This window comes from Antennarius striatus, chromosome 3 (genome assembly GCF_040054535.1).
Source record: "Antennarius striatus isolate MH-2024 chromosome 3, ASM4005453v1, whole genome shotgun sequence".
NCBI lineage: Eukaryota > Metazoa > Chordata > Actinopteri > Lophiiformes > Antennariidae > Antennarius > Antennarius striatus.
Window position 1 is genome coordinate 15,825,001 of NC_090778.1, and position 22,414 is coordinate 15,847,414.

The window sequence follows — 22,414 nt, forward strand, 5'->3', positions numbered from 1 at the left end:
TTGGTCAATGCTTTATGTCATAGAGAAAGGTGAAGGACAAGCAATAAAGTTTATATGAAATGCAGAAACACTTCGTTGTGAGAGTTCTTTGAAAATTCTACAACCTGTTAAAAAAATGAAACTTACAAACTCTTCCAGTGGCCATCTTGAACTGTTATCTGAAATATATTTTTAAAAAACAGCCAAAAAATTAATTTGTAATGTAATTCATCGAGAAACAAACACAGGAGGGATCAAAATAGTTCAATAAAAATGGGACGATAACCTCACCTGTCCTGGGTGGCGCTGGAGACCCACTTTGTTCAACACCGAGAAAAGAGAAGATTACAACTTATTATAAAAAGCTTAATATATAAGAACATAAACGAAGACTTGATGTAAGTGTAACACTTACATCAAGTCAACACTTAAAGTGTTGCAATACTGACCAGTTTTTCAGTTTTCCAAAGTAGCTCTGAAAAGCATAAAATCAATAGATTAGCATTCAGAGGTTTGTCTAAATAAACTACATACCTTCCTGGTAATCATTTACTTTTAGTTACCAATCAACAGCCTCGAGTGAGAAGCTGGAAGGTCACCATGATGGACAATTGAGCTTTATCCGAAATATTCTCATAAATTTACTCAAATATAATGATTAACTTCAATTCTGAGGCTGACAAGAGGAGGCGGAGGTGAACATATCAAGCAAAATCATGAAATGAAGTGTTTTTCCCCACATGGCTGTTGAGGAAGTGGAAGTAGTGGCAATGTTGTATACATGGCAGGAGGGAGCATAGTTTCTGTCTCTCATGTCTCACACCATGCATCTCAAAACAGATGATTTCATCCTACTGTTGGAAAATGTGGAGAACACGAAATATGATTAAATAAACATGTAGTTTATTATTCTGTCACTAGTATTTAATTCCAAAAATGTCTGAATTTTCAAGCCAGGTCGAGTCACAATGATAGTGTTTGACTGTTGAGATGCCTGCTCTAACTTGTTGGTAAAACTGTGTCAGCATCAGGAAAAAGGAAAATGTCAGATGAGCAGGAGTGAGATTTAATGCAAACAAAGACAAGTCACAGAGAATCATTCAAATATTTCAGTGTTCTGACAATAGAGATCCTCTGTCAGTATATCATGAGTAATTGATATTCATAGAAACATGACCAGCTGCTTTAATTTCATTTTTATTATGTGACAGAAATAGAAAGAAACACTTAATTGTGTGTTACCAGAGCACCATCCTGGTAAATACACATCAAAAATTTTTTCCACATGCAACGGGTAGTCACTAAATAATTATCACAGCACTTTGGCACTCATTTACTGGAAAAATAAAACTTTTTCTGACACTCTCATTTATATCATCTGTAAAATTTGCACACATCTGATAAGACAACAAAACTGAAACTACGCACAAACCTGACCACTGTAACATCACAAAATAATCTCCCTTAGATGAAGACACAGAGCTGCAGCCAGTGTTTTAATTATCAGATAATTGTGCCCTTTATGAAACACTGCTGGCAAGAAAAAATAATAAAAAGGCAATCCCATAACTACAATTTCAGTATGAAAAATGTGTGCTGTGTGCAAGAACATAGACTGGCACTGCTGAAATAAGTTATATATGCCTTTATTTTAATTTTGATATTACTTATTAGAACTGTTTCTATTTAAAATTTCTAACTAAAACTTAAAATTCGTACATAACCAATAACGCCCATGACATGTAATTAATCACAGTCACAGAAATCTACTAATTTAACTAATACAACGAAGCTGACAAAAAGTACTAAAAAGTGAGTTTAATGAACATATTTCATCATTTAGACGCAGTGAAACATATTAAATAAACATATCAAAGGATATTATTTCACAATAAATCACTAATTTAAGCAGCTGCCATCATTCTGAACTCCACAAAGGAAAGTGTTGAAATAAAAACAGCAACTAGGTGGATTCCAGAGGACTCGGTAACTCTAACAGTAAACCAGACAACCGACAACAGCCACTCACTTCCTTCTCACTAGTTATCAGAAGGTAAACACACTAAACTCTACTGTACCATCGTGATGATCTCAGGTCCAGGCTCACACCTCAAGTCAATGAGAATTGTCTGTTTTTCAGGTGTTGGATCCAAATGGTTTGGAGAATGGAAGTGAGCCACCCTAACTGATGTCATTTGCATTTCCTCCTGACGGCCTCACGTGCTGCATCACTCCCTACCTTTAAATGATCTGAAGTCTCAGCTCCACATTTCCCCACAGCAACTTCCTAAAGATGAGGTCACCAACAGCAGCATGGATTTATTTACAGTTTGCTACAACTGCTGCATCACATTTCTATTATATTAAAATCCAAAAACGAGGAAATTCAGACACATAAATATTATAAATGGAGCAAAAGTAGATGTCATTGTCTGTTACACCTTCAACACCCCCATGTGCTGATGAATACTTCAGTACTGACCCATGTCCACCACAGGACATCTGGACCATGAACAAATCTGTGGGATTCATTATCAAAACGATGATAAACCTGGACAAGAACAAGCATTACCAGAAGGAAAAAGAAAGACGATAAACATAAAAACATAAAGCAACATTTGACTGGACGTTGTATATTTTCCTTTCTGAGAAGCTTTACAGTAGAATTATGCAGTTTTGTCAAACTTTTCAAACTTTCCAGACTATTGCAAATGTTCTAATACTTATCATTACTCATTTAGTCATTATAGCCACAGTTAGTGAAGTCCTCTATGACTCGGCGCTCCAAACCACACCCCGGACTCGGTAGGGTTTTTTTTTTTCTGAAACACTGCTTTGTCAGCTGGGACAGGCTCCAGCTCCCACAGCGGATGAAGCAGTAGACGATAAATGAATGAATGAATGAATGTTTGTTTTTTGTTTTCTCCAGTGGTCCTAATCCTCCTATGTAACTCACGTACACAAACACGTACATTTATATTACTATAGCTATTGCTTCATTAAACCCTTCAATAATCAATAATCATAATCAATTTCCTATAATGTATGGCTACAATATAGCAAGCAATGATTAACACATTAAATTAATATATATTCAGTTTTATTCAAAATGTATACAATACAGGAAACCTGAGAGGGCTGCTTTCTGGGGTCATTGATGGTTATGTGGCTGCAGTACAGCCACCCTACCAGCAGAGGACGCCCACGTTCTAAATGAAGCCCCATGAGGCGTCATTTGGTCATCACTACCAAGAAAGCTGAAGAGTGGGATGAGTCGATGCTAATCTGGCAGTGAACTGGGAAAACTGGAACTTGGGCCAAGAGTGACAGTACACAAGTCCTGACATTTCAACTAGATTGAATGAGATTTACAAATATTTAATCTGGGGAAGATAAAAATTGCTTAACTACTGTATATTCTGTGTGACTTGAACTGTAAGCTCCTCTGACAGATTTTCAAAGACTGAAAAGACAAGCACATTAACATAAGAAATCATTCCCTGTGATTTCTCTGAGTCGCGGATATTGCAGTCCACAGATGCAGGATTGTGAGATTACCATTCATTTGAAAAAATGAGGAAATGACGAAAGAATAATTCGTAACTAAAAGGTGCACTCATCAAGAAATGTCTTCTCCCCCAGATCAGTGTTTCGTCGATCATCATACTGGAATGTTCCTCTCAAACCGGAATCTGATAACATGAACTTTTCTTTAGCAAACACTAATATGTCGTGGTGTAAAGATTTCATTCGTTATCTAAGGGAAATGGTGATATATCACAAGGTCATGACACATTAAGAGAAAAATTTCATATATGTATCACAAATGTTATTTATTGAAAAAAGGAGTATGGTTGTGGTTACAATGACAACAGGGACAATAAATTATTAAACTACAGTGCAAAGACACGGTACAAAATCAGTCCAAAAATAACATAAAAACACATAAATATTAACTTAGTACAAACATCTAAAACACATCCATAAGCTAGAATTTGTTAATTAGATAAGCTTTGGAGTTTAATGTCGGGCAGCAGAGAACTGCCTCCAGTCATGTGCAATAGAGACAATATGTGCACGCCGGGCTCAGTCCAGGGGGCTGGTGGAGAAGTGTTCTCAAAATCAGGTTGAAACAAAAATAGAGAACAAGTGAGAAGCTCCTCTTCAGCTATAGAGATGCTGAAGGAGCAGGACACAGGTTTGTTGAATTGAGTATCTCAGAGTTTCCTGCTGTCTAAACCCAAGCAATAAAGTAAACTCCATTCAGGACATGTTAAACTAAAACTGATGGAGAAAATTCCAACTCATTTATGGAAGACTATCAATCTTTATACGAAACTACATCGAACATGTAAACATTCCTATGTGACTTACTGTACTGCATAAAAAGAAAACTTGTGTACAGGAGTGTTCTATCAGGCCACATGTACTCCTGACTTGAACTGTACCCTTGTGACTTCTATAAACTGGCAAGAATACAACCAGATATGAGAAAGGAACATACTGACACTTCCTATTTTCCCAGACTGAATTTCCACTCTGATAGATTCAATTTTGAGGAAAAGTTTGCCTGAGAAGACAAATTATGACAGACATATTCAACACAATAGGTGGACAAGCTGATTTTCCATTGTTTCTGTCCATATACTATATCACATTCCACACAGGAAAGAAGAGAAAACGTCAGATCGAAGAGAATAAAAGTGATAATTGAGGTCTCTTAATGTGTCTCTGTGGGAGTGGACCTGCTGGTTTCAAACCTCCATCAGTTTTCATCTGGCTCAACAGAGAAGAGAGGCAGACGCCTGTCGTTCTCTCTGTCTGTCCGTCCATGAAGGACACACGTGTACTCTCCATTTTACCCACTGAGGCTATGGGGATCGCCATTCAACACCTTAAATTCACTGCTTATTGTTTTACACTGGGTTTGTCTTGATTTTGCCATTGATCCAGTCAATGTAATGCGTCACACGGGTGTAAACCCCAGGTTTATCCCTCTGCCCACACCCGTCACCCCAGCTGATCACACCCAACAGATTCATCTTGCCCTTGCTTCGACAGACGAGCGGCCCACCGGAGTCTCCCTGTGGGTGATGGGGAGAGGAAAAGAAGAATTACAATGCAGTTAGTAAGACGGTTTAAGCATCCGTCTCTGTTGATCCGGGCTAAATTATATCTCTAATCTGTGTCCATAATTATTCACTGTTTCTTAGTAGTCATCTTTGTGTTTTTTCTTTTTCCTTCATTTTATGCTGCACGTTGATCAAGTTGAGTTATGTTTAAATGTGCTGAAGAAAAAACTGATAAACTGTAGATAGTAACTTGCAAAATATGCGTAGAATATGTGTTAGAAATAATCCCACTAATAAACTGTAGAAATTAACCAGAAAAAAAATTAAGAATTGTCACCTTGCAGGCATCATCCAGACCTCGGGTATCACCAGCACACAGCATGTTGGAGGTAACTGTGCGTCCAGAAAGCACGTCTGGGACGCAGCGTTCTTTGGGCCACAGGCGAACGTACCCTCTCTTCACACGCTCGGAGTATTCTGCAGAAACTGAGGAGAGAGTGGGAGTTTGTACTTGTAATCTTGTATATACTTGTACTTTTATTTTATTCTTTTTACTCTTTTTCTACTTTGTTAAATGATTGCACTGTAAGGAGTTTCCCAAAATCTCATTGTACTATGTATAGTGACAATAAAAGCTTTGTATTCTATTCTATTCTATTCTATTCTATTCTATTCTATTCTATTCTATTCTATTCTATTCTATTCCATTCTATTCTATTCTATTCTATTCTATTCTATTCTATTCTATTCTATTCTATTCTAACCTCAGTCCAGAGAAATTTTGTGAAAAACCTCACCTCTGCTGGTCAGTCAACTGAACTCCAGAAACTTTCTCAAAGTACATCTGCCTCACTATGAGCGATTCAAAATTACAGAATGAGCTTAAGAGGGATGTGTGCTTACATTCTGAGTCCTTTCCATAGCCTGAGATCTCACACTCGGTCCAGTCGGGCAGCACCAGCCCACGCTCAGGCAGACACACAGGAAAAACCTCAGGAGAGTTTATAGCACAGATGCCAATGTCCGTCTTCAACTTCAAGAGAGCTGCAAATGGAACGCGACCAGAGGACAGACACAATGGGAAAATGTGGGATGGAGGCTAAGGGATGATTTAATGTTTTAACGGGCCTTTGCTGCCCACTCTATTTCCCATATCAAAACAGTAAAAAAAATATGGTTGTTAGGTTTTTCAATTAATTTTTTTTATCATTCAGTTTATAGCATATGGTTGCAGCATAATTTAGAACTGTATGAAAATCCTATTTTGCTTTAAAATAATGTGATGCTGTGCTGTTGCATAGTTCACTTTGAAAGCACATAGAATATCATGTTTCATTAGAAGGTAACTCAAGGTCATCAAGGCCAGTGGTTCACTTTTATTTAAATGAAACCATAATATGAATACCAGTTGATATCCTAACCTGGTATAGCTACCGTCACATCACTAGCCAAGTGTTTTTGGTGTTAACACAATATCAGCCAAGTGATATAAGTAACCGATATCTAACAAAAAATACTTTGATTAAAGTAATACAGAATATGAAATAAATAAATAAATCATGGGTTATCCTGTTATCTTGATCCACTTCATTTAAAACAAATTACTTCCTTAATGCGTGTAAAAGTAAAAACAATGAACAACTTGTAAGTGTTCACTCACCAATGTCATTGTCAAACGTCTCGTTGTCAAACTTCTCGTGGACCCAGTACTTTTCAACTTTGAAAATCTGCTCACTGCTGGAGTTCTGTTTCCGAAATGTTCTTCCCAATATTACTTCCAGTTTTTCCACTTTATCACTGAGAAACACACAAAAGAAATGTTTGTCTGCATCTGTGTCGTGTTGCGGTGTGGAGGGCAGGGGAGTGTGTGAGCGTTACCTCTCCTCAAAGCAGTGTGCAGCAGACAGGATCCAACAGGAGTCGATGAGGACACCTCCACAGCGGTGGAAGTGCTTCTTGTGACGAGCCTGGTAAACATTGATGACCGCCTGCCACGGCTGCTCCGTGATGTCGCTCTCTCTTCCACCGAACATACGGAACGCCGGGCGGTTCAGGGTGTTGTCCAACCGCTGGCCGCACGTTGCTGAGGAGCAGACCTGATGGTTAGTCGGTTATCGATGATGTAGGGGATGTACCTCTGAGGATGTAGGGACATCCTACCTCTGTTATTGTTGTTGGTGGTGGGGGCACGGGGCCCCGATGTGGTGATGGTAGATGGACGCTTCACTAAAATGACAGATATAAGCAGTTTGATAAACCTGGTGATCTGCTTTTACGCTTCAGTATCCATTCGATTATGTTACTAAGGCGACTCACAGCATTTGGGTATGTCACACAGTTCCCAGGTCAGCATCATGTTCTTGTAGGTATGACACCATGGACTTACATCCCCATCTGGATTCCTATTGGATAAAAGAAGATGGTATAAACACCTAAGCTATCCTGATTTGTCAGCATGCAAAGTGTTAATGGGATTCAATCACTCGTGCTGATATTTGTACCTGCAGAAATTGTGGCTGCCCAGCCCCAGCTGTAACGCATCCGATCTCCATGCGTTGTTGAGCTTGTGCTTGACAACGGGGGTGTCCCACGGGAGACAGCGGGAGCCGCTCTTGGTGGTGGAGGTCGTTCCTCTGTACGACAGACCGGAGCCGAGCATACACTCCCGGTATTTGTCTGCTCAGACACACACAGAGGAACAAAAACACTGATGAAACTAACTGCCTCACTGTTGAGATTTCAACCAATGAACGTTCTGTAAAGTGTTACCTTCAGGACATTTGGGCACAGAGCAGCGCTCCCAGACCACCTGAGTGCCTTTATAGATGTAACACCAAGGACTGTCGTCATTGTCAGGGTTCCTGGGGGGGGGGGTAAAGAACAGATGGTGACTAACATCTTTGATGCGATGTTTCGCAGTAACTCTTCATTAGAACGTCACAATCAGAACAAAGAATTTACAGTATTTTCCGCACTATAAGACGCACTGAACTATAAGGCACACCTTCAATGAACATTATATTTTAGTTTTTTTTCATATATAAGGTGCACCTGATTATAAGGCGCTCCTTCAACGAACGGCCTATTTTAAATCTGTTTTTCATATATAAGGCACACTGTCGGTTTTTGAGAAAATTAAAGGCTTTTAGGTGCGGAAAATACTGAACTGAAATCACAGAATTCATGGATTCTTTTAGAAGTAATAATTTGAACATCGTGTTTATTGGGATCAGACGCCCTCATTCATCTACCGTAGCTACATTTATTAGAGGTCACATACCTGCAGAAGTTGTGGTTGCCCAGTCCCAGACTGCTGGCGTCCACTCTCCTCGGCGTGTACCTCCTCCCTCTCAGAGTCGTGGCGTTCCAGTTGATGCACTCCGCTCCTGATTGGCTGACGCCCCACGTGCCACGGTACCCCTGCCCCTTCCCTGCTACACACCTCTCCTTGGTGTCTGTTGGACAAACAATGTGACGCGTTATGTATTACTATAATAACTACGCATTTATACTGACACAAAAAATGTGTTTATTCAGATCTGGAAAGACTTTTGGCTGTTCCAAAATTTGTTTTTCATTTTTGTAATTAGTGGTTTGAAACAAAAACTGTGATGACTACAACCAAATTTATTGAGTCAGGCCCGCTGAAAACACTTGTGTGTGCGGTTTGAATAATTATCCAATTAACAGGGTGGGGTCTCCCCAAGGCCTCAAAACGTCACCCGCAGGAACAACAACATTCTGACCCCAGAATGTGTTTCTGTGTGGTTCAGATCCTGTCTGTCTCTTTCTGGTGAGACAACACAACCATAACACCTACTGTTTGAGTCATCCCGTCAGACTGTGACCTTATCTCACGTCGTTAACGCGTTTGTAAATGTTATTCAGTGTTCTGACTGCAATTGTAAATAAATCAGATTGTAAATAAATTTAGATTGAGATAATTGAGATAAATAAATTGAGATAAATTAAATAAATTGAGATAAATAAATAATTGAGATAAATAAAGATTGTAAATCGGATTGTAAATAAATCAGATAATTAAATTAGATTAGACTAGAATTATTGTAAATGAATCAGATTAGTGGACAGGGTGTGGCTGCATGGCTCGATTAGAACACCACTAAGGGACAAACAAATGAAGAGAAGAATTGATCAGCTATTGTGAGGTTTTCCTGTTTGTTCTTTCACTAAGAGATCTTTGGGACTACTGCTCCAACAATGAAGTCCCAAACTAATGAAGACCAGTGTGCTGAGTACTCACTGATCTCACACTGGGCCCCGCTGAAGCCTTGGGGACACTGACAAATGTAGTCTGAAGTGTAGACGGCCTCCTTGCAGGTTCCCCCGTTGTAGCACTGAGACACGTAGCAGTCTGGAGGGGGCAAAGAGAGAACCAGTTAGTCAGTCCACTGTCACCCATTTCTTCAAGAACCCCATTTCCTAAAAATACCATTGGCAGTAACTAAAAACCCACATATAATTAAATCTGTGTGTTTACCCTTGTGTGTAACATTTTGGTGGCACCAGTGATTTACAGTATGTGACTAATTCATCCTGACTCCCATCTTAACTACAAGGGAAAAGATCTTCATGGAATCACGTTTAAAATATAATTTCATGCGAAGGGTTTTCTCTAGAGCGGAACTGGTTTTACACCATTTCCAGTCTGGTTTTTCATTTATTATTTCAACGTTTCCTAAAGCCTAGCATCAAGAATAGCAGCACCACACTGCGATGAGCTCACAGTCTACGTAGTTTGGGGGGACTGAAAACGTGGTTGTAATTTGTGCGAAGGAGGGACAATTATGCTTCACGGGATTCGTCAATGGGGGGGGGGGAGTGCGCATGAGGGTTTGTCTGGCAGGAGTATTTCTAACAATCTCAGACTAAACTCTACCCACTCAAAAACACAGAAAGCCAGCAGCTCTTCTTTTGGATGCATTGAAATAACAGAGGGTTTGGACACATGAGTAGGGCAAGCCAACAAAAAATAATCATCTGAGGCTCTAAAAGCAAATTAGAGGTGAAGCAAAGCCATAGGGATGGACAGAGGGGTCAATGAGGGCAGGTAGGCAAAGTGACAGAGCGTTTTATTCTGCTCATTTCAAGATTATAGAATATGTTTAGAAAATATGTTTAGAAAGATACAAGAAAAGTCCAGCCCAAATGTGTTTGTTTGTGTATACATTCATGTCACACTCACTGATGACGGGCACAACGTGACAACGCTCTCGTCCTCTTAATGCACAACGGCAATACTCCACACGCTGTCCCCTCCATCGCAGCCAAGTGTCGCCAAAACTACGCACAGCTGACGTCTCACTAGACACACAATGTACTGGAAATACACACACAAATACACACACACACACACACACACACACACACACACACACACACACACACACACACACACACACACACACACCCAAATACACAAAGAGTTATAGCTGAGACTTAAAGTCAACCAACTCATTCTCACATGTTCCAACGGTTAAATATATAAATGCGTAAAAACAGAAGGGAACACATGAAGATGACTGACAACACATACTAAAGAATTGTTCAAGATGGTGATTATGATGATGATGATGGTGGTGATGATGGTGCTGATGTTAATAGGAAACACAGACAGATTAAAGTGTGATGGAGCTCACAGGAGGTGTCAAAGGAAGGTGAAGACTTCTTGATATGAACAATCAGAAGCGCTGGTCTAGATGGCTGTCTGTCAGGCTCACCTCTGTAAAAACGGGTCCCTCGTTTAGAGCGAAGTAGCTCAACCTGCAGCAGAAAAAGATGTTAACCACAGAGTAGCGGTGAAGGGGACTGGCTGCATGACGCCAGTTTTCATATGGGGTAGCCAGTGCCTCTGTTTGAACGCTCAGGATGCTGTGAAAATAAACTTGCAGTAACTTGAAACTTGCTTTGCATCCAGTAGCAAATTTGTTCCATTAAACATTTAGCTGCCTGTTGGTGCATAACAGAGCATAACAGAGATCCAAGATCCAAGATCCAAGATTTGACAGTTTGCTGCAGCACAACTTTTTGTTGTTTCTATACATATGTGTCAGTTTCTTTCAGATTTAGGGACATTCTAACAAATGTAATCTAACATCCTCTGAGCTTGACATCCAACTGCATAGTTTTAAGTTCTGGTCAAATGAATAATACATATTTATTTTGCCTAAGAACTGATGAAATGGTTATATTGTATTTAAAACGTAACTCATAATTCTGTTGTTAAAGCACTGGAGACTTTAAAACATTTTAATTGTCACCACTAAAAAAGTAAAATTAATGAACAAATTTTTTGCTTCTTTTGGAGGCAAATTATAAGATTTAAACCCTGAAACTGATTTAGGCAATTCTTTGTTCAGGAACAAGATTTAATCATCGTGCTTCAACACAACAAACCCCTTGAAAAGGGTGCAGTACTCACACTATCCGCTAGGCAGCAGCAGAGAGCAGACAGGAGCAGCAGCCCTGGTACCGACAAGCTCACCGACGGGGTCTTCATGTCAGAGGTCCTGGAAGAAACATAAAAGCTCAAATTTAAACAAGTGTCTGATGCTAATGTAGTTTATGTAGACAATGTAGTTAATGTAGTTATGGAGACATTTTTCAATGTATACCTATCTTTGATTATCAATAACACACACGAGCAAAAAGAAAAAAATTACATTGAAAGATCAAATTCACTGTCGTATGCAAAAAGGAGCACATTAAAGTTAATGAATGTCTGAATTAAATATTCGGGTGACTTTTCATGTAAATCATTAGTCATGAATCTGTCATAAGAAATGAGCCAACAATTGGAGGAAAACGATCAACATTGGTCACCTTCCCCCAACTACACTGTTTCTGTTCAACTTCCTTCCTCCATCCCTCGCTCTGATCCTGAGAGAAGCCCCTGGAGAGGAAAGGGTGGGCTAGGTGGGGTGTTGTTGGGAAACCAGGGGTCATTTCTAGCTTCTTGTTGACTCCTTTAGTCAGACGGGAAGTTTTAACAGCCTGTTCAGGCCAATCTCAAAGGAGATTATGCCCTTTATCTTTTTTTGTTCCCCTGCCGAAATTGATTCAGTTTTTTTCAGCTGGGATAAACAAGAAGCAGATCATGTCTACATCAAGCAAATAAAACAGATGCTGAGCACTGCATCTAACAACACAACCCGGAGAACCCTGGAGCAAAAGGCAGCATGCACAGCAGAAAGTTTCTGCACCAAGCTGAGAGTATTTCTCCTCTCAGCAAAGCTGCAGCCGCGGGAGGACGGAGTGACTCAGGACATAAAAGGGAAAGAGAAGAAACAGGAGAGAAAGCCTTGAGCAATAAAAATAAATAAATAAAAAATGTATTTCTCTTTTATACTTCCAAAAAAAAGACAGACTTGTTCCTCTTCTCTATTTTATAGGAGAAAAATAATAGAGAAAAGATAAAGACAAAAGTGTCTGTTGTTCCTCAGTCTAGTGTGAGTAAACATGAGTCACAAAGTGAACTGGAGAGGGGAGGGATGAGGGAAAGAAAGAATGAAGAAGAAAACTGGATAGAGATGAATAGAAAAATGGCACACAATGAGGACAGAAACTCAGTCAGTTTGGGAGTCAGTTTAGAAACATCGATGACAAAATTCTACAGACGCTGGTCAAGCAAGACACACACTAAGACCACCGTGTGTGTGTGTGTGTGTGTGTGTGTGTGTGTGTGTGTGTGTGTGTGTGTGTGTGTGTGTGTGTGTCCACAACCTGATGTTAATGCTCTGCTCCTGCCTGTTTCTCCACTGAATCACCATCTGTGGTCAACTGAGCTGATAGAAAGCAGCGCTTTGTTTTGATATATCAGTGAGGTAAAACAGCTAGGCTAGCAACCGCACACACACACACACACACACACACACACACACACACACACACACACACACACACACACACACACACACACACACACACACACAAAGTGCTCAGGAACGTGTAGCTAATCAACATCCATATTCACAAGGGTTAACTCTTTCTGCTCACTGGTTTAAAGGACTCCTTTTCAGAATGTGGTTTAAAACACAAAGACATGCTTCCTACTCTCACCATTAAGAGGACTGGTCCTCTTGAAAGCTATCCTTGTCTGTAACAAATAAAAAACCCCAGTTGACCCAAACATTTATCCCCCGCAGAGCCTCATTGGCAGGTTGACAGCACACAAGTTTCTTTTTTGTTCCACTTGTCCTGTTCAGCTACATTCACGCATCCCAACCCTGTCAGCTAAAAACATGTGTTTCCTGCTAGCGTGGGCCCCATGCATTTCGGAAACGTGCACATGCACATATCAACACGCAAAGAAACTTGAGACAGCATGCACGCATGAGATATGAACATATGTCTGTTCCACCCTTTTTTAAAGTTTGTGGTATCAGAAAGGCAGAGGTCCTGCTTAGACTGCATCAACACAACTACTCTGATAATCCTACCATGCAGTCGCCTTGACTTTTAGCTGTCATAAATAAAATACTTGTGATTGTGGAACATTTTACAAGATACAAAACAAGACTGCAACAGGGTGTGGGATACAGCTTCTTTAAAGTGGTGAACACTTCAGAAAAAAATCCTGTCTTACTTGTGTTTAAATGCCTCTTGCAAGTTTAAATATGGTCATTTCAATGTTTTCATTTGATAATCAGAGGTAAATGAAAATCTATTTGCTCTGAATTTACATTTGCTTGTAGAATTTCACTTACAAAAGGCCTTTTTTAGTCAGAATTCAGATATTGTCAAATAGGACAACAGTTTGAACGATAATCAGATGATATTCAGGGATGTCTCTGAGGTTTTGACTCTAACAGGCAGTGACAAAGAACAGCCGACAACCTGAAGCGTGGAAACATTTTCCTGTTCCAACCCAATCAGTTTAACGTTTAAACATGTACAGGAGATTGTGGTTCCCCCAAGTCAAATATGAACGGAAGAAATGAAGACATCTTTGGATCATTACAATCCAGACTGTGACTCACTAAAAACTGCATGACAGCGGTTTTAAAATCTGCCACTTCAGTGGAGCAAAAGAATGCAACACACAACAAGACAGACGAGCACAAGAAGACGCTCACACATCTTTTAGGTCTAAAACTGAAATGTTTTATGCCAACTTCCTGTTGATGAGCAGTGACAGCATATTTGAAGGAGTTGGTCTCACATGCTGACCACAACCTTTGAAATACTTGAGGTGAATTCACAAGCCCATTAGCTGGGATGTGTAACAGCGATGGTACGCTGCAGGTTGTGAAGATTGAAGGTGAGACATTCCTCTCCTCCAGTAATCAGAATGAAATGTCAAAGTCTAAAGAAACTAAATGGTTAGATGGTGTGAGAAGTTTGAATTATGGCTCTATTCAAATGTTAGAAGCGATTCTTTGAAACAAGCACAGAGTGGGTGGATGCTGGCACCCAGGGAAGGAACTGGCAGAGGAAACACCTTTAAAATTACAGATAAGTTACATTTATGGTTTAGTTTTCTTAGCAATGTGGTTTCCTGACAATTGTTTTTAAACGACTCCACATTTGTGGGATTGAAGTGTGAACACTTTTCCCATTCGCTTGTCAAATCATGCTGGCAAAATAAGTTTCCGCTAAGATTCAGCTTTTGCAGTCCTGAGGCGTTGTTCCCTCCGTTGGAGATTTGCATGCATCTTTACTGATGATATGTTATGGCATGTATTGCCACGTCCATAAGCTACTTAGTAGGGATAACGCATTCTTGATCCTGAGTTTGTCAGCTTCAAAAGGGCAGCTGTGATTAGCGGAACAGAGGGCTGCATTGTCCCCTTGCTGTTTCCATCTGTGCAAGGGGAGCCTAGTACTCTTTATCAGGAAGAAACAGAAACCCAAAGCCAAAAGAAGCAGGTAGAACGAGCAGGTGTTGACAGTACAATTAGTAAAAAATGAGGGGTGAATGGCACATGAGACAGGTACAGGGAAGGATGTGAAAGAGTAGAGAGAAAGGAGAGAAACCGGAGAGGGGGGAAAAGACCTAGAGGAGGAAGATGAAATCAAATCCCACTAGTCAGCAAAAAAAGGCCATGAGTGTGTCTGAGTCATCCAAGCTTCCAGGATTATATGGAGACAGATAGAGAAAGAGACCGATTGGTGCATTATCAAGGTCAACGCATGAAGAAACAATTCAAAAATGTAGTCAGGCTGGAAGAGCAGAGACGTGAAAGACAGTTTTAACCAGTTTTAAGAGAAAGACATATAAATATTAAATAAATGAGGCATTCATCTTCTGCTCATTGTTCCCACATCGGATCTATTTCCTGTCTGACCCTCTCCTAACACCGACCTTTAAGACCCAACGGCTGACGGTATGAGTCACAGAGGCACAAACACAGCTGGCCACTCTGTCGGGAATGCAGTTATGGATACAAACTACTTTCTCTCAACACGCTGCAGCAAAGTATGTGATAGAGTATCAGTGCTGTCGGATGCTGGGGAAGACACTGGCCAAACTGATAGGTTCTAAGTAAATCCAGTTCATTAAATGGCCTGATAAGAGCCTGCACATCAATTATCTTGTGCAAGTTTTGGCTCAGAACAGTACACAGCTACACACCAGCACTGAAAGAAGGCACAGTATCATGGAAGGGAAATTCCTTGATAACCAGCATACACCAGGCCCATCAGATGAAGACCTTATCATCACAAACATTACGGTTTTTGTACTTTAAGATGCTGTCACCTCGACCTTGGCATAAAGCATACTTACTCCAGATAAATTCTTGGGGAGGAAGCGTGAGAACCACTAATTATACAGTTGCATTCTCCGCAGATTAAACGGGTGGATCAGGATTTGATGACAGAAAATATTGGGATGTAAAAAGAAAGAATAACCAAAGTCAGTTTTACCCTGAGAAAAGAATCCTGCCACAATGACAACAATCACTATCCATTTTCAGTATCTGAATCAATTTTACATGAGTTGATATTTACTGAAGTGTTTACATCCCAATATTTTTCAATCTCCTTTTATTTTTGACCAACAGGATTGAACAACATGACAAATGTGTGTCAAGAAAAGTTTAGAAGTTAATACGACTGATCCGCAAGATTTGGTACAATAATAACCAATTCAATTCATGTAATAGATGTAATAGACGCATTAATTGGAAAAAAACAACAACAACCCACAGCCACCCTCCTTCGTACCAGCTAAAAAACACCTGATTGTAACGATGTCATAATCCCACCATTGTGAAGCAGAGACATCATAAACTCATATAGTATATTAGCAGCTACAGTCCACAGTGGATTACGCATTACGCATGTGCGTAAAACCAACGCGATCAAAGCAGAATTCTTACCGAGTTGAAAAGCTTTGGGGACTTGTCGTCGTGTCTGAGCAGCTGATGTCCTCCGGGTTTGCAGCTCGTTCTGCTCCGGTACCCTCTCTGTTCGCGGTTTTTATAGGAGCCCTCTGGATCCGCCGGTGCGTAAAGGGGAGGGTTGCTGTGACCTCAGCGGGTTTGCGTGGCCGCCGGCCGGATGGAGATGATGCAGTCCGCTGGGCGGTGCCGACACGAACGGGACTGTCCCGAGTATTCCAGGAGCGAAACTGAGCCGAGCGCATGTTTCCCGTTCGTTGAGATCGAGATAGTTGGGTTAGGAAATCCTCATGGTTACCCTGGCAACAGACCAGACACACCATCACTGAGTAGAAAGCACATCTACAGAAAACAGATCAAAACTTCACTTTACTTTTATTGTACGGATTTGAAACGTGAGAGCCAGTCATTAAATTAATGAGATTGACATTGCTCTGTTTTTAGAAGCAAATTTGCTTGGATAGTAAAATGATAGATGGAAATAACCCATCATTTATTCCTTTAAATTTTCTATTATAATCTTACATTAAAGGGTAACATAAACAGACATATCACATAGTTCATATGGTACACAATGAAACATACAACATTTTACACAATCAATAATCAGTGTGTCTCCGTTAACATTGATAACAGCAGTAATCCCTGTCCTCATGGATGATGATATTATGACTTTGATTACAGCTGGTCCAGAGGTGTGGTAACCAGATGCTGAAGATCTGATGTCCCACATGATGCTGATTAAACACTATGGTGGAATAACACCATCAACTGATGACCCACTCCACCTCCAGCCTGACAGTGGCACCATTCCCAGTCTGCTTCCACAGCTGAGGAATCTTAATGGGTGTCATTTTTCTCCCCAACCTTCGGGGGAGAAAGACATGTGTTTTGATAGGAATAACTCAGTTCACAAAGGTATGGTCAGTTGAATATAAGTAAAATAAAGGTCAATCAAGGAGAGCTAAAAGAATCCACTAGACTTGCTAAAGACGTTTCATCTCACTTCCAAGAGGCTTCTTGATGCGAGGTGGAAGAACTTCAATCGATCTTAAGCATGTCCAGTTGATTCTTTTTGCTCTTCTTGATTTACTTCATCCTGGATGATTGAGAACACAGACATGTTGAATAAAGGCCTCATGTTAATCCAATAATTGGGTTTTTGGGGTTAAGATTAGTCAAAAAGAGTTGTGACACATTTATTCAGCCCATCCCTCCATCAAGTAATCAGATAATCATTGAGCTTCAAGAATTGCTCCATCTTTTGTTGTGCAAACAATAATGCTGTTGGGATAAGCTAATTCCTGTCCATTGCGTTTATTGCCTGTTAGCCGGCTAAGTATAGCTGAGAACATTGATGTAGTGGGAGCAGCTCGGCGTCAGGCGTCTTTGTTTCCATCTTTATTACATTACAGAAAGTTCCCTCTTCTTGATGAGAAAAATCACACACACACACACACACACACACACACACACACACACACACACACACACACACACACACACACACACACACACACACACACACACACACACACACAGACTCATTATAGCTAACAGTCACATCTGTATGTGTCATGTTATTTTACCTCCCTACAGAATGTCAAATTTATGAAATATCCTTAATCATCCCCGTTGGATTTCACCTTCGTGTTAGGATGTTGAAAGTACTTCCATTACCTGTGATCTGACAGCCCATTTTTTAGATAAGACAACAAATGGCTAAATGAGGAATGTTTGTATCTTGCGGAAGAATTGCATAAACTACTAGCCAAAGTGCTGGAATAAACATTTGTGTGTACTCTCTAAATGTGTGGGTGTCTGTTTTTGTGGAGTCTGACTCTAAAAATCCATAAACAGAATCAAGACGCACGAATGAAATACATAAAAGAATTTATCCGGACAAATATTTAAAGGCATAGATTTCCCACCGGAAATGCTCCAAAAAACCATATATACCAGCGGTGTCAAACTCATTTTCAGAGGGCCATATGAGCATAACTGCTGTCCTCAAAGGGCCAGATGTAACTAACAAATGTAACTCAATGTAATGTCAAAATAAATGTAACTACTCCTTAATGTTACTTATTCAAGTTACAAACATTACAAACATATTTACTTGTTGCTCTGTTATAACATAAATCCTTTTAATTTGTCAGGTTATTAAACCCACAGAACTCTATCGATAAAGGATAAAACTATCCAAGTAAATAAATAAAAATAACGTCAAACACAAGTTAGGACATTAACTTTGTTTTTTGTCAAAGTTTAAGTAGCCTTAATTATTGCATTGTGGGAAATGTAGTTTTGGTCAAAGCATGCTTTTGACCTATTTATTTTTGGACACTCTGACCTTTTATGCTCTCGCTGGCCACATAAAATTATGTGGCGGGCCACATTTGGCCCCTGGGCATTGAGTTTGACACATGTGATATATACAGTGAAAACAAGTCCTTTCATAATATGTTTGAAACTTAGACTTGCAACTGTGGGTAATAGAGAGTCATCAGTCACGTGGAGGGAAAATTCAAACATGTAGAGAGTATTCAAAGAAATCACATTAAGGAAGTAATTAAAAATGAGTCAGGATGTGAAAAAAACTAGTCAGCTATTTCTTTTACTAACAACAATTGGCAAGAAGCATCTGTGAAAATTTGTAAAGGGAAGCAGACAAGAAATTGAGCAAACATGATCACAATTTAGATGTTTACATGACCAGCACTGTCACCTCACAGCAGGAGGGCTCTGGGCTCCAATCTACAAAAGACATATTCTCACTTTGTGGGTGTGGGGTTAAATTTCATCCGTCTCTGTATTGTTTGTGCTGACTGGAAGAGGTCAGGACCTCATCCAGTGCCATTCTCAATGAGTATAAACAGACACACACAACTTACAAACATTTCCAGTTCAGTTAAGAGCACAGATAAACGTCAGAACCTTCAGATACGGTCAGTTCAGTAGATGACGATGATCGTTTTAGGTTATATCAGCGTGAGTTGTCAGTTTCCACCCAAACTTATCCAAGAACAGCATATGATGAAATAAAAACATCACCAATGTGCACTGGAAATTTCTAGGGCAACATCCGCTAGATCGACATCAGTTTGGCAACGTCAGGGAATGATACGTTGAATGGCTATTTGATTTAAAGAATAACATTTAATTTCAAATGACAATGTTTTTTGACTGTCGTGCTGCTGGCACTCATTTTAACATTTATTTCAATTACACATGAAATTGAGATGTCTGCAAATCCAAATCTTTATGGTAATTTATCCCAGTACACCTGGCACACACTGACTAAGAGCTGCCTGAAAATGATCGGTGTTACTTTGTAGTCAGCAAACAATTGCAGACACGTCTGGGTGATGCATGTAAAACATCTGTAATTGTCATGTATTCTTGATACGATTAATATCAGTTCTGTGAAAACAGAGTCCACTGAAAAGCTTAGAAAAACTTTCTTTTACAACTGAGGAGAGAGAGTAATTCAAGAGGGAGGAGTAATGCATAACGGTGAGATGAGCTGTCAGGTCAGAGCAGGTGGTGCCTCTGTTAACAGGACATTGTAAACCTGAGTCTGTCAGTGTGGTAGGGTCACTCTCAAAATAGTGACAGCCTTAGGCTGAAATATAACACACACTGATGTATGCATTGTGCTCCTATAGGCCTTTGCACTAATTGCAAAAATTTCCACATAATATGTACCACAATATGTTTTTTTATGATTTCTTTAAAATATATTTTGTCATTTTTAGGAATATACAAATTTTTTTTGAATTCTTATCCAGTCCCTACCGAAGCCCGGCACAGCACCTCAGGGGCCCATTACCATAATTCAGCACACATCACTATACAAATACAGGGATACAAACTTATCTGTGACCTTTTTACAAGAAAAATGATTAGACTTAATTAGAAATGATAACGACCTCACTTCTATTCTACGAAAATTCACAATGAACTGTTTCCTTTGGGTGTGTTGATAAAGCTAATAAACAAAGCAGAACATTTCCGGTTGTGTGTGTCACCAAAAGCAGTGCCAGCTGTCCTCTCCAGTGTTTATTCTGAGCACATTCACTTAGAGTAACACAGAAAAAACTCATAGTTCTCAATGTCTAATAATGATGTATGGAGATTTTATTTAGGAAATAACACAATGTAGAAAGACAGTTTTCAAACTCATCATCTGCCTAAACATAAAGTACAGAATGGCATATTAAGTGTATTTACTGTCACTGGTGGTTATTTACTGTCTGGTGGTTATATTTTTGCAGGTTAATGATTAATTTGCTTAAATAACCATCAGATTAATAACTGTACCAATGAAGTTCCAAACTGGTATAAGGTAGGTATAATGGGGTAAGACCATCACGAGACATTCAGATATAATAATAAAATAGGGAAACTGAATTTCCTCAGCAGACATCTGCTCTCTCAGCTTGCTTTGTCGAATATTATTGAATTCCGTTGGTTTACACATGAGTAAAGGATGGTATTTTGGTTCTGGACAAGCAATATAAAGTGAAAACATGAAATATGCCACAAACATTCAAGTATTTATTTGGAATATTTTCATTTCCATTAACTAAAGTGCAACTATTAAGCATATGCAGTTGGGAAAAAAATCAATTGACGGGTCAGCACACAATAAAATCAGGGATTTCTATTTCTATTTTTTTTAATGAAACCATAGTGTATATTAGGACAGCACAATTGTCTTTTGTGTGGCACTGCCATGAGCTGACATCTTATCTGGGATGTACCCCGTAGCCAGCTGGAATAGGCTGACTCCTGACCCACAATGGATGAATAGAACACATTTCACAAAATCAATCAATCAATCAACTTTTATTTATATAGCACTAAATCATATCTGAAAACATATCAAAGCGCTTTACAGATAGAAAGCCAACAATGCCCTCCAGAGCAAGCATAAGCGATGGTGGCGGGGAAAAACTTTCTCATTGAGGAAGAAACTCCGGGCAGGACCCAGGCTCTGGAGGGTGGTCATCCCACCTGTTGGTTGGGAAATAGAAATACATTGGGGAAAGAGATAGGTCAAGTAAAAGAGATGGAGAGAGTGAGAGAGTGGCAGATAGGCCAGTATGAGTTTCATGTCCATAGTGCGCTGTCGCTGAATTGGGGGCAGGATTTCCCGGCCTTTGGATATCCTGTCTTCCATCCGCGTTCTCTACCTGTGGAACAGAGGCACAAAGACAGTGGCAGTATCATGCAGACAGAGCGCGTGATTTGACAGAAATAGTAATAAATTCTAGGAGTAGAAATAAATTCTAAGAGCATAGAAAGATAAAGAAAGCGAAGGAGAAGTGACAGAAGCTTCACAGAGAAAAAATACCCTCAGCAGCCTAAGCCTAGAGTAGCATATCTAGTGGGGTGAGTGTTATTTCTAATTGCAGGCTCTATCAAAAAGGAGGGATTTTAGTCTACTCTTAAATAAGCTGAGAGTGTCTGCCCCTCGGACCGAGGTTGGGAGATCGTTCCAGAGTAAAGGGACCAGATAGCTAAAGCTTCTGTCTTCTGTTCTACTCTTAAAAACCCGACAGGTCACCAGAAATCCTGCATCCTCGGATCGAAGGGCCCTGGGTGGGTGATACACTTCAATAAGATCTTCAAAGTAAGATGGAGCCTTACAGTGGAGAGCTTGGTATGTAATCATAAGGAGTTTGAATTGTTGAATTGAAACTGTTTTTCACTTCATAAGATATATGCATCCCTCCTTGAGTCGTCACCTTATCGTGGTGGAGGGGTTTGTGTGTCCCAATGATCCTAGGAGCTAAGTTATCTGGGGCTTTGTGCCCCTGGCAGGGTCACCCATGACAAACAGGTCCTAGGTGAGGGACCAGACAAAAGACAGCTCAAAGACCCCTAATGATGAACAAAAACAACGAACCACGTTTTCCCGGGGCTCCCCTCTGGAGCCAAGCCTGGAGGTGGGGCTTGAAGGCGAATGCCCGGTGGCCGGGCCTGCACCCATAG

General features: G+C 40.0%; 2 protein-coding genes across 5 annotated transcripts in view; both read right to left on the bottom strand.

Moving 5' to 3' along the window:
* si:dkeyp-117b11.1 (SH2 domain-containing protein 6) overlaps window positions 1-2,539 on the bottom strand; it is an 8,731-nt gene extending 6,192 nt beyond the window's left edge. The window contains exons 1-4 of one of the 3 annotated variants that reach the window (XR_011034666.1): window positions 2,058-2,539; window positions 429-454; window positions 271-296; window positions 127-158 (exon numbers count right to left, since the gene is read on the bottom strand). Coding sequence is in view for 2 of the 3 variants with exons in the window: in XM_068309630.1 (XP_068165731.1) it covers window positions 127-158; window positions 271-296; window positions 429-454; window positions 2,058-2,180 (207 nt within the window). In the remaining variant the exon portion in view is untranslated. The remainder of the gene's footprint in view (window positions 1-126; window positions 159-270; window positions 297-428; window positions 455-2,057) is intronic. The other 2 variants (XM_068309630.1, XM_068309623.1) reach the window with 2 other exon arrangements.
* Window positions 2,540-3,786: 1,247 nt separating this feature from the next.
* Window positions 3,787-16,613, bottom strand: plat (plasminogen activator, tissue). 2 transcript variants are annotated; one of them, XM_068311196.1, is made up of 15 exons: window positions 16,394-16,613; window positions 11,494-11,581; window positions 10,793-10,835; window positions 10,258-10,392; window positions 9,316-9,426; window positions 8,332-8,506; window positions 7,821-7,912; window positions 7,553-7,727; window positions 7,368-7,453; window positions 7,212-7,277; window positions 6,930-7,134; window positions 6,712-6,848; window positions 5,955-6,095; window positions 5,389-5,537; window positions 3,787-5,063 (listed from the first exon to the last, which is right to left on the bottom strand). In XM_068311196.1, exons 2-15 carry the CDS (start codon window positions 11,569-11,571, stop codon window positions 4,896-4,898), a joined length of 1,761 nt encoding a protein of 586 aa, XP_068167297.1. In that variant the 5' UTR covers window positions 11,572-11,581; window positions 16,394-16,613; the 3' UTR covers window positions 3,787-4,895. The 2 variants fall into 2 exon arrangements, with proteins under 2 accessions (XP_068167297.1, XP_068167296.1); XM_068311195.1 differs by having other exon boundaries at window positions 10,712-10,835.
* Between the last annotated feature and the right edge of the window lie 5,801 nt (window positions 16,614-22,414).

Coding starts and splice junctions, on each gene's coding strand:
- plat (XM_068311195.1), bottom strand. CDS start 11,571: ATGAAGACCCCGTCGGTGAGCTTGTCGGTACCAGGGCTGCTGCTCCTG. Junction 10,393..10,711: donor ACCTTCCTTTGACACCTCCT/GTGAGCTCCATC, acceptor GTGTATTTCCAG/TACATTGTGTGTCTAGTGAG. Junction 7,454..7,552: donor GGCAGCCACAATTTCTGCAG/GTACAAATATCA, acceptor TTTATCCAATAG/GAATCCAGATGGGGATGTAA.